Below are 13,372 nucleotides of genomic sequence, written 5' to 3'. Positions count from 1 at the left end.
GTGTACATTTAGCCACCTTTCAAAACAGAACAGCTGTCTTACACAGCATATGTGACACACTTATTCAAACTAGTTTAAAATACAATCTCTTCAATTATCTTAGTGACTATCTCGATTTTGGAAGGTTTCCATGTAAATCGTCATGGCGAAGAATCACTATTAATTGCATAAATAAATCTGAAACTGAACGATGGGCTTCTCAAGTATGTGTAAGGCACGATATGAATAGATATCGCTTGACCCACAACTTCTTTGGTGTACATAGACTGTATTGTTTGATGTATTTCTACCCACAGTTTAAAGATATATTACAGTTTTGTGTACAAATCAGCTCAAGGGGAAAATTCTCAAAACATTGTGAACTCTGCAAAAGATACTGTAATGATTATGACTGCCATGTAATTTTTACACTGTGAACACTATATGTACAACAGAAATAATTTCTTTTCAAAACTTATAGATCTCTTTGATGTGGATGTTTATGTACAAATAGAATTATTATCTGAAGATGAAATGTTATCACTATTTTCTGGGGGTGAACTACTAGTTACTAACGATATTGATGAAATGTCATGGAGATGTATGATTGTCCTCTTCTGTAAATACCTATATTCCTTGCTTCCCTCACTAAACTGTGCATTCTAGACCTTTCATTTTTTCTTAGTACATGTATATATGACTATATGAATGTGTTGTGAATATATTGCTGTGATTATGTTGCTGTAAATATGTCATGTACATGTTCATAATGATCTTCGGACTACAATCTGGAGGAAATAAAGAGATTCATTCATTCATTCCTTCATTCATCCTTTTCCTTTTATATAGTACTAAGACCACGTCAGTGACAGTATGTACCTTGATGGCAGTTTTTAGCCTTACAAGCCCATGTGGTCACCATAGCCTGTCTATATTCCAAGTTATTGAAAGTGTTGGGTGAACCTTCTGCTTTATATCTGATAATCCTGAGAACATTGTAATCATAGAAGTCACCCCGTGGCCCCTAGTACGGTGATCTACCTCCAGTTGCTGGCGATCTATAGCCCATTTTTTATGCTATGATGTCATAAATACTCTGTAATTCTAAGTTACCTGCTAGTTTTATATCTCTAACTGTGATATACTAGCTGTTTTACTGTCCTTTGGCGACAGATTTTAAAATTTAAAATTTAAAACATTTACTGTTTTTGTCACGTATAGCTGAAACATTGCCAAAGTGACATTAAGTTTTAACTCACTCACTCATAGAAGTCACCCCCACAACTACATGGTTAAAGTGACCTTCATCATTTAGTTGTTTCTAAACTAATGCAAACACAAGCTGGCAAACTTAGTATAGCTTCTCACCCCGATGGAACATTTACGTGTGACTTATCTACTTTCCCGAAAATGGGCCATTTTAACATTTTATGTTGAAAAAATAAGTGGTTATCTTTTCTCTACTGCGACGATGGTCACCGGGAAATATAAAGGGAAATAATTCAACCTGACCAAGACAAACCAGGGGTTGATGTTATCAGCAACATCCCGAAGATATCAAACCAACATCCGACCACTCAATCCAGTTTGGCTTCCTGTAAAGGACGTATGAACCTTTGTCCCTCCTTGGACTAGTGATATTTAGATGACGTCATAAAAACATGACTACTTTTATGACTTATGACGTTATAAAACATGAAATCATTGAAGATGCAGAAGATAATGAAACCAATAAAATAAATGCCCAGGCCCAAGGAAAAAGTAGACTTTTGTAAACCTGTGTTTTTCGTTATTTCTGACACCCTTCTCTAATATTAACTCGGAAATTGATTGATTTTCAGTGTTGAATTGCCCCAAAGAGGGCGACGTTCTCAAATGTTGCTGATTGAAAGGCATTAGCTTGAACCTGTTCGTGTTTTTAATTTGTACATGTTCGTATTCATAAATTCCCTGTATTGACCTAACGTTATACGCTTTCTCACAAATTCAATATTGGATATTAAAGAAATTGTACTTTTCAATTTCAAGTGGTTAAAGAAGACGTTCATCACATGGGAGATCCTGGTTCGATCCCCAAGGTGGATACAATTCCAGAATACCATTCTTAGATTCCCCGGATATGAATGCGCATGAATATTGCCCAGGGCGGAGTAAAACATATCAGGTCGGGGTATGAATAATGACGTTATAGGAATAGAAAAATGAATTTCAGACGAAAACATACAGACAGCCAATTTAATACAGTGTAGAATGTGAACCTACTTCTGGAACGTGACACAATTGGGACGCAATATAAATACTTTGTAATGTAGTAGATTGTAGATTCATTGCAGCCATACCATGATTGGGTCATCATTACGTGTGACAAGGATATCAGTTTTAATGAATATGATATTAATAACTGCCTACGTCAGGATTCTCTCATGCAGATTAGTATTCTGCGTAAACCTACGCTCTGTAATGGCCTCTGAAGCAATTTCGTATTTAGGAGCAGTCATTACAATCCTTAAGACAAAGTGAATATGTTTGTTTGTGAGATAATGTCATTTTGTAAAGCAAACATTTCCAGAGATTACACTCTGTCGTACATGATGTTGCAGCAACCTTCTATGCCAAACTTAGTGATCTCATGTCTGGAAATGTTGAACGTGCTTCCACCTGCCACACAAAGGCCTTGTCTGGGATGATGACCATACGTGACTGGATTAATGCATTAGTTTGTAGGTGTCGGTTACGTTAGCACTTAATGCTGTGCATCACACCTAACAGATTGAGTTGTGATCCAATAAGACGATGTACAGACAACATGCCAATAAACTGGACGAATACTTCATTACATAAACATGTTTTATGTATGTTTGATTAAGTTGATGTCAGAACAAGGAACTTTTGGGTTTAGCGTGATGGTTGTGTTTTATATCTAAGTGATAGAGATTGTGTACACGGTTTAGTAATAGTGGTTTGGTAAATGCGCTTGAGAATATGAATTTAGGAGAATATTGCTTTTCTAAGGACCAATGCAGCATCGCTTTGTGTGTGTATGACGCGAAGGTAAAGTGTTAAACAGGTTTATGAAAACCATTACACATAAAACGATGATAATAAAACAACCTATATGAGTATATGTTCTCCTTTAAATTACGTAGTATCTGAAATAAAAAAAATATTTAGCATGTGTTGATTTTTGTGAGAGTTTGAATGCTTCGGAAAACTGAGCAAATGTTATTTTTAGGTTAGGACCAGGCAGAAAAGTGTGTTATGTGTGTTTTATGTATGTGTACAACATACCTTTCAATGCAGACAGCTACCAAGGTAAGCACCGATGTGTACAGCGCACATACAAGAACTGTCCGCTGGAACTTACACATCACCAGTCCCAGAAGCCAACCTTTGTTGATCATAAACAGAACAATCTCAGGGATGCCACATAACATGATGAGGGAGTCAGCTAGAGCAAGGTTCAGGATGAGCATATTCGTAACCGACTTCCTCATCTTCCTGTCTGCCAGGATGATGTATACAACCATGAGGTTCCCAAGGATGCCTACCGTGCCAACAACACAAAACAGGGTTGAGAAAAGAGCTATGTAGGAAGGGGCCACCATCGGCAGACCCGGTGGGGTAGGGTCGGATCCCACAGTTGTTTCGTTTGAGTGAGTTGTATGGTTCCATGGCTCGAATCTTATCAACAGAATTTCTTCAGTGTCTGCTGTAATGTTTGAATGGACCATCCTGAGATATGTTGGAAATGAATCCCAAATCAGTTTGCTCACAAAGAAAGTTTGAAATCTTTAAATCGACGGCCCCGAGAGCTTTCCGTGGAGAACGTTTTCAGTATAAATTGTCAGTCTTCAATGCATCATTAATTTCCGAGAGACATCGAGTTCTTGTGTTTGATTACCAAATCAATAATTAACGATCGTCCTCTTATATCCACATTGAAATCATATTATCGAAAAAGTTGCCTTCTCCATTATATCACAATAAAACATGGAAATAGAGAACGGCCAGAGTGCAAGTCCAGAAAACAAGTCCTGCAAACACGTCTTTTTGCAAGTCCAGAAAACACGTCTATCCAGTCAGCTGTAATGAAAATTACCAGTCTTTAGTTGGAGCACAACCGTTTCAGTGGCTTAGCAACTCAGCGTGGCGTAAATCCATCTTCGAAAAAGAATCTATGGATGAATAAAACAAAGACCACTTTGGATGATAAGGTTCGTAATTAGATATCAACCCAGTGGTGCAGGCGTCAAGTAACTAATAGAGACAGGGGTATCGACTAGATCAAGTACTGGCATGGGTTCTGCCGCTCACCGCAAAGAGTTCTGTCACTGACTTCTGAATGTGTGTGATCGGCACTGATGTCGCCTGCTCCTCTAAAAGACTCTCATAGGCTAAGCTCGAGTGACGAAAGTCGATATGTTGTCGGGATCATTGCTGCCGCTGGTCATGCTGGTGGTAATTTACTATCTCACTGTTGTCCACCTTCAGTTTATTGTCAAGCAAATCAATGGGCGGTCAAACCACCCAATCACACGTCAGCTTGTTAAACACTTCCGCCGAGAGCAACACAAAAGATCCAGTTAAAATATAACAGTAAAACTTTGTGGCACTTTCTGCCACGTGGATGCCATCATTGTTTGAGCCTGTAGAAACATATGCCCACATCCATAAATCTATTCCGTGGCCTGTGGGATATGTTTAGAGGTTGGGCTCGCATGCTGATGACTATTTACAGTAAATTTACTTTACGATTACAGATTGCTTGGGAGGAATATACTTCCATAGTTCTGCAAGCAGCAGCCGGGGAAATGCCCCCGCCTGTCTTACTAATGGCATAATCAATGCTAGAGCTGAAGGATGCGCCAATCATTGTAGGAGGGGTATTGATTAAGTCACGGCAGTGGCTGCCACCTGACGGTATCCGGAGAAGGTCATTGGGCAAGAACAGGTGGCATGCCATCCTTCTGTGTGAACAGTAGCAGCTAACCACATTTCAGGAGTGCTAAGTCACACATTTGAGTATCCACGCCATATCTCAGTGAGGTGCGGTCATGTAAAATAGGGCTTAAAGTCTCGTTCGAGGTATTATATGGCGACGTCCCACCACAGTGTAACTGAGTATGAACATGTGATACAGAGGGTTTCTATGTCAGATGACGTGATGATGAAACATTCTTTATAAACAAAATTCTTTGGAATAGATTCTTATCATTTCTTTCATTTCCGGGTTGGCAGGAGGAATGTGCTGTTACCGAGTTGTAACCATGTAGTTATGTAACGATCAATAGATGTCAGAGCTGTCAGGGTTTTTCGCGATGTAAGTATGACCTAAATATACAAGATTCAAATGAACTGTAATAGCACATGTCACATTATTCATGTTAGTCTGGGCATATTCAAACCGGGAATTATTCAACTTTCCATTTACTCAGACATGCGTATTCCATTTTTCATGGATCAAGGAATATAGCAATATGTTTTAATGGTGCAAGAAAGTCATTCAAAAAACCCATTTCGTTATGTCAATAAAACTGATAACAACCAACGAAGCCTAATTAATTACACGATTTTTACAAAATGGCATTCGAATTTAATGAGATTATTTTGTGTAACGTCTAAATCAATCAGTGGTGCAGTCCATAAAAAGTTATTTCTACAATTGTGGACGTTGAATGAGAATTTACGTTGTGAAGGCCCTCAAACGTGTAAAATACTGTGATTGGTTTAAGTCATTCTGATTAGGTTTGACATGTAACACGCTATCACATGCTTCGACACTTTAATGACGACTCTTGACACTTGAGAATTAACTAAAAATCTTTTTACAATCATGAAATCATACATTTAAAATATGCGTTAGGTCTACATAACACATCCTTTATTGAAAAGACGCGTTTGCTGAGTATTGTAGCGTTATAATATAGTGGTACTGATTTGTCAAATGATGTGTTACATATTTCCCAGAGACGCGATGATGGCCATGCACATATACCAGTATATGCATACGGCCAACAAAAACAAGGGAGAACAAAACCCAACATTTTACAATACTGTGGCGTTGTATCTCATGTCATGCATTTACAATACTGTGGCGTTGTATCTCATGTCATGCAGTTACAATACTGTGGCGTTGTATCTCATGTCATGCAGTTACAATACTGTGGCGTTGTATCTCATGTCATGCATTTACAATACTGTGGCGTTGTATCTCATGTCATGCACTGTGGCGTTGTATCTCATGTCATGCAGTTACAATACTGTGGCGTTGTATCTCATGTCATGCAGTTACAATACTGTGGCGTTGTATCTCATGTCATGCATTTACAATACTGTGGCGTTGTATCTCATGTCATGCAGTGGCGTTGTTCATGTCATGCATTTCATACAATACTGTGGCGTTGTATCTCATGTCATGCACTGTGGCGTTACAATACTGTGGCGTTGTTATCTCATGTCATGCAGTTACAATACTGTGGCGTTGTATCTCATGTCATGCATTTACAATACTGTGGCGTTGTATCTCATGTCATGCATTTACAATACTGTGGCGTTGTATCTCATGTCATGCAGTTACAATACTGTGGCGTTGTATCTCATGTCATGCAGTTACAATACTGTGGTTGTATCTTGTATCTCAATGGCGTTGTATCTCATGTCATGCATTTACAATACTGTGGCGTTGTATCTCATGTCATGCAGTTACAATACTGTGGCGTTGTATCTCATGTCATGCAGTTACAATACTGTGGCGTTGTATCTCATGTCATGCATTTACAATACTGTGGCGTTGTATCTCATGTCATGCATTTACAATACTGTGGCGTTGTATCTCATGTCATGCAGTTACAATACTGTGGCGTTGTATCTCATGTCATGCATTTACAATACTGTGGCGTTGTATCTCATGTCATGCATTTACAATACTGTGGCGTTGTATCTCATGTCATGCATTTACAATACTGTGGCAATGTCATGCAGTTACAATACTGTGGCGTTGTATCTCATGTCATGCATTTACAATACTGTGGCGTTGTATCTCATGTCATGCATTTACAATACTGTGGCGTTGTATCTCATGTCATGCAGTTACAATACTGTGGCGTTGTATCTCATGTCATGCAGTTACAATACTGTGGCGTTGTATCTCATGTCATGCATTTACAATACTGTGGCGTTGTATCTCATGTCATGCAGTTACAATACTGTGGCGTTGTATCTCATGTCATGCATTTACAATACTGTGGCGTTGTATCTCATGTCATGCATTTACAAGGCACGCAGTTGGTGACTGGTTGAGCACGGTTTTACGTCGCTTTTAGCAATATTCCAGAAATATCACGACAGGAGACACCAGAAAAGGGCTTCAGGCATTGTACACATGGGTGGAATCGAACCCGGGTCTTCAGTGTGACAAGCGGACGCTTTAACCACTAGGCTACCCGACAGCTCCACGTGTACACACAACCCAAAGTGTGTGGCGCCTGTAGGGAGATAATATACACAAAGAACTTAATTAAGCACCCCCTGTATTTTTGCAAACGTCTCGTGGTGACCACGATGGAGAAACAGTTTTTCTGACCGGTATGATCCTTTGACTCATAAAACACAACAAAATGATTGGAATAGATGTTGATTTTATGATGATATGTGCTCATTTAAAAAACACTGATATTCATACAAAACCATGTCTGTACACGTATGGCCCTGGAGTGTTTAATGTTGAATTCATGTCCCAGATATGCTCCAAAGGGTTAAGCTCGGGCTCATTGAATCGTGAGATATGTCAGGAGGTCCTTAACTAAGTTCTTTGTGTATATAATGTGTCAATGAATAGAAAAAATGCCGAATTGCAGGTACAGTAGCGAACAGGGAGAGGCTGCAATGACACCTGGGCCTAGAAACCACAACCAGCCAAGATCGTCTTATTAAACAGCGAATTAAACACCAGCTCGATGCAGCCTGCCTGAAAGCAAGGAATTATGTGAAAGGTGTGAGCCTAACAGCTTATCATAGAGGCAGCAAAGATAGGGATAGGCAACAGCATGGACAGGCAACTTGTGGGTGTGGTAGTGGTGAGTAGTATGCCAGGGCAAACATTCTCCATGACCAGGATCAGTATGAGGACGGTAGTGTCATAGTGTGGTAGTGGTGAGTAGTGTGCCAGGGCAAACATTCTCCATGACCAGGATCAGTATGAGGATGGTAGTGTCATAGTGTGGTAGTGGTGAGTAGTGTGCCAGGGCAAACATTCTCCATGACCAGGATCAGTATGAGGACGGTAGTGTCATAGTGTGGTAGTGGTGAGTAGTATGTCAGGGCAAACATATTCCATGACCAGGATCAGTATGAGGACGGTAGTGTCATAGTGTGGTAGTGGTGAGTAGTGTGCCAGGGCAAACATTCTCCATGACCAGGATCAGTATGAGGACGGTAGTGTCATAGTGTGGTAGTGGTGAGTAGTATGTCAGGGCAAACATTCTCCATGACCAGGATCAGTATGAGGACGGTAGTGTCATAGTGTGGTAGTGGTGAGTAGTGTGCCAGGGCAAACATTCTCCATGACCAGGATCAGTATGAGGACGGTAGTGTCATAGTGTGGTAGTGGTGAGTAGTATGCCAGGGCAAACATTCTCCATGACCAGGATCAGTATGAGGACGGTAGTGTTCCATAGTGTGGGAGTGTGAGTAGTAGTGTGCCAGGGCAAACATTCTCCATGACCAGGATCAGTATGAGGACGGTAGTGTCATAGTGTGGTAGTGGTGAGTAGTATGTCAGGGCAAACATTCTCCATGACCAGGATCAGTATGAGGACGGTAGTGTCATAGTGTGGTAGTGGTGAGTAGTGTGCCAGGGCAAACATTCTCCATGACCAGGATCAGTATGAGGACGGTAGTGTCATAGTGTGGTAGTGGTGAGTAGTATGTCAGGGCAAACATTCTCCATGACCAGGATCAGTATGAGGACGGTAGTGTCATAGTGTGGTAGTGGTGAGTAGTATGTCAGGGCAAACATTCTCCATGACCAGGATCAGTATGAGGACGGTAGTGTCATAGTGTGGTAGTGGTGAGTAGTGTGCCAGGGCAAACATTCTCCATGACCAGGATCAGTATGAGGACGGTAGTGTCATAGTGTGGTAGTGGTGAGTAGTGTGCCAGGGCAAACATTCTCCATGACCAGGATCAGTATGAGGACGGTAGTGTCATAGTGTGGTAGTGGATAGTAGTATGCCAGGGCAAACATTCTCCATGACCAGGATCAGTATGAGGACGGTAGTGTTATAGTGTGGGACTGTATAACACATGGAACATTCAGGGTTAAACATCACCTTACGTGACTTCAATGACGACAGCACCAGCGTCACATTTACTGTGACAGTTTAGTACTTTAACGTGAAGCATTAACCTGACATTATGCTTATCAAATACATCATTTAGGTCTTTAGGTAGGGGAGGTTATGTACCACTATTAATGGCGACACACGAACGTCGTATCCACGGTTGCCGAAAGTAATTGCATACTACCCTTGTGTAAAATGGCAGTGGATGTCCTTCTGGTCCGAAATCAATCTTCAATATACGTTGTGATCTTTGATTGCAGTATTCTTCGCGGCTTGATGCAGGCGTATTACCATGTCGATACCACTCAGACACACGTGCTTTATTGAATACGGGTTCCTTCATCTCATACATACTACGTACATTTTTCACAATCACTGCCAGATGAGTATTCTAAAGCGAGAAAAATGTCTTTGCTAAATGTTTTCCAGTAATTGGTTGAACCAGTACATCATCTTATAGTGTGTGATTGTTTGTTCGTTACTTTAAATACGAAGGGACCGTTTATGGCAATCCGTACTTAATCTACCTTTCTGTGTTTGTCAATGTCGATCCATCTACAATAATCATGCCAGCATAGCAGGCTCATATGCTTACTTATAGACACCACTCTTGAGTGATGTGTGTATATGTTCACAGTCATTTAGCCTACAACATTCCCATACTGAGCCAAAAAGGACCCACTCGAGTCTCAGATCACTTCCTGTTAGTCTGAAATCAAACACATAAACATTGTTGGTCCATAAGCTGAATTACATCCCGGTTACCTGCTAGATACGATCTCAGTACCTGGCACTTGCTGGCCCGAAGCTTTTGACTGGCTTCCTTACACTGCCCTATGTACCAGATATATCAGCTACATATCTACAGCAATAGTTTGGGGAGGATATGTAATAGGTATATATATGCATCATTAAATGTATAGGTGGGGAGGTTACGTGCCAGATATATCAAATACATCATTAGATCGATATGGGGGTTAGGGCATGTATTAGATATATCAAATATTTCTTTGAGTTATAGCTAGTTGAGGTTCCTGTGCAATAGTTAAATCAAATACTCTACTAAGATCGAGACGTGAGGAAGTATGTACCAAATAAATAAAATACACTATTTCAGAGTTCTGGTTTAGGAAGGCCCTGTAATAAATATATCAAATACAGCATTAATTTCTATAGGGAGTGGAGGTTATGTACCAGATACTGGGGTGCATGTCAAGAATATCATTTAGATCAATAGGATAAATAGAGAATCTCACCCGAGTGACTTTTGATATCAAATATATCACCACGAGTTGATAAAGTAACAATATCCGAGGCTTGCCGAGGATGTTTTTACTTTTATCAACGAGTGTTGATATATTTGATATCAGAAGACACGAGGGTGAGATTATATTTATCATCAACAATCACTCTTCATTAGTTTTCAATCAAAAATGTACATCTCCGAACACAGTACTGCCATTAGATTTGCAGTGCAGCGATGTCATAACATTGTGACGTCAACAAGTTCATGACGTCATAGCATTGTCAGGGCATTGTACAAAATCTACTGTCAAAACGAGATATCGTCTGATCTCACGGAAGCGATATCTCCTGTGGAACACAGTTTTGGATGATAAAGGGGTTTATGTGCCAAATACATCAACTACATCATATATATCGATAGGCAGGGAACATACATCACTTATAGCAACAGGTTGGTGATGTTATTGTCCAGCTACATCATACAGCAAGAAGTAGGAGAAGGGTAATCGCATACTCAAAACAACGCAGGCTTACGTCTCTTAGACACGTCAGAATCCGATTGTGAATGTATTCGAATCATTATTTCCCTGTGAATGTGATCCTTTATCGGACTGAACATATCTTATACCAGCTTAGACACTATAACTATCTCCATCAACCAAGTACATCACACTACATTGTGTTCACTGCAGATCTGAAACTCAGGAAGCACGAATTGTCGTTGCAGAACATCTAATGCACTTCTCTGTTACAAAGCTTCACGCATTCAGTTTTATTTAAAGTTGATTACAGATTAACATCACAGTGGCAAGTTCAATATCAGCCTTGGTAACGTCAAAGTGCCTTATCAGTGTGCTTTTGAAGAATGATTGATGTCCATTGATTTTACCAGAGACAGCTAACTCATCATCGGTGTCTTGTAACATTGAGCCATTAAGAATAATTTCACATTCCCGGTTAGCACTGTGAAAGAAAGAAAAGCTGATTGTGATTTTAACTGACCCTTAGCCAGCCCATTCATAAGAAAACCTATATCTAGTTTTGGGATGAAACTAGACTAATTTATAGTTGCAAACAGAATCATCGTCATAGTTGTATGTTTGCATCTATTCTGAGAAAATCGTTCTCCAAGAAAGTCATAGACAGTAGCAGCAGTTTCCACGACTTTGACATGGTAATCATACAACATGCATATACACTTACAATAAATCTGGTACCACATCAGTAACCAGTACATTCACAACGTAACATCAGCCCAGTTCCGTGTAGTGTTCTGTATGTGTCACACACATTCTTGATGAGCGAGGAAGTGACCACGTGGATGTGATCATAGGAACGTAGCCTATTTGGGGTTGGGTCTGTAATGCGATCTGTGGTGCGATCACTACGACAGCCAGAACGAAACTACATGTTGTCCATGGAAGATCACAAGACAACACACTGGCACCAACAGCGGTGCAATTTGCGGGCTAAATGACGAGAACGCTTTTAAAGACGATAACGCTCATATCAACCGTGCACATTAGGTAACTGACATCCTACCACCTTGTCCCTGTAGAGCACGTCCAGCACCATGGTAGGTAGTCCTGTACGCGCTCGCCAAAAGCGCCTGCAATGAAAGAAGACCATGGGAAATTGATTCGGACCATGCCACGTCGTATATACGAGACTTTGACCAATGATAGGGACATGACCCTTTATTGATTAAGTCATGTCAAACGTTATATCATTTTTCCTACAAACCCTGAGGTCTTTCTTGGTTCTTTGCACTCTTGGATTCAACTTGTCATGATACACCCAGTTCTTCTTTCTAATCCACTCTTTATCGTCACGTAATACCTCTCTTTATTTCTGTTGCCTTCAAATATCCCGGACTTCTACTTGTTGCTGTTATATATTGCCTGCAGAGGCCTATCCGAGCTGAAAAAGCTCGCCTGTGATAGCATTAATTTAGACATTTGTTTTGCTTTAATTTAGCCTATCATCTGTATACAGTATAACTTGAATATATACAAAAATGAATTCAGGAAATTACAACACTGTTATCACGCAAAATGCATCACGTTTATCAGTCAATATGCATCAAAGTGTCACATGCACCTAAACAGTGGCGCCAAACCGGTTACACTAAACACAGCGCTGTCCGTAAGAGTTCATTATCTTTATCCTATTGACTACTTCGAAACGGCAGTGGTCTTATAAGCTAGATATTACTGTTCGTGCAGTCTCGGCGGCACCATGCCTCTGCCATAGTAACAGTGGAGGCCCTATCCTTTGGAGGTAAACAAAGGACACTTGCAATATAACCTTCTGAGTTTATTGTTTAATATATTGATGCTTCTTAGATCTTGAAAGGAAGGGAATGGAATCCCATTAAAGTCTTTGATGAGTCAGTATCATATTTTTTTCAGATTGAATCCTGAAAACAAATGTTATTACATGTTTCATGTTGGCACACATGCATTATTTTAACGAGTTTATGTGGTGTCATTACATTGTATCAAACTTGTACGCATTTCGGTGTTGATAATTTGTCAAAAAGCAATATATTAACCTATGAATGTAAATATATCACCTGACATAGAGAAGCGGTATGGGAAGGGCATATTTACTTTCAAACCACGCATGTACAGACATGAGTGAGTGTGGTTTTCGCCGCTTTAAGCAATATTCCAGGAATATCACGGCCGTGGACACCATGAATGGAATCGAATCCGGGATATCGAGCTAACCACTAGGCTCTCCAAAGCCCACAAACATTTGGAGCATTACGTTGAAAAAACGATGCACTTGAAAAGTACCTTTCA

General features: G+C 40.2%; 1 protein-coding gene across 1 annotated transcript in view; it reads right to left on the bottom strand.

Annotated features, from left to right (window-relative positions):
- LOC124279799 (neuropeptide receptor 15-like) overlaps positions 1–4,232 on the bottom strand; it is an 85,512-nt gene extending 81,280 nt beyond the window's left edge. Inside the window, 1 exon segment of the mRNA XM_046715681.1 lies at positions 3,268–4,232. Coding sequence (XP_046571637.1) covers positions 3,268–3,710 — 443 coding nt within the window. The 5' untranslated portion in view covers positions 3,711–4,232.
- Positions 4,233–13,372: the final 9,140 nt, after the last annotated feature.

This window comes from Haliotis rubra, unplaced genomic scaffold (assembly GCF_003918875.1).
Source record: "Haliotis rubra isolate DU_JTF1 unplaced genomic scaffold, ASM391887v1 Scf107, whole genome shotgun sequence".
Lineage (NCBI taxonomy): Eukaryota > Metazoa > Mollusca > Gastropoda > Lepetellida > Haliotidae > Haliotis > Haliotis rubra.
This window is presented reverse-complemented; position numbering and strand designations above follow the sequence as displayed.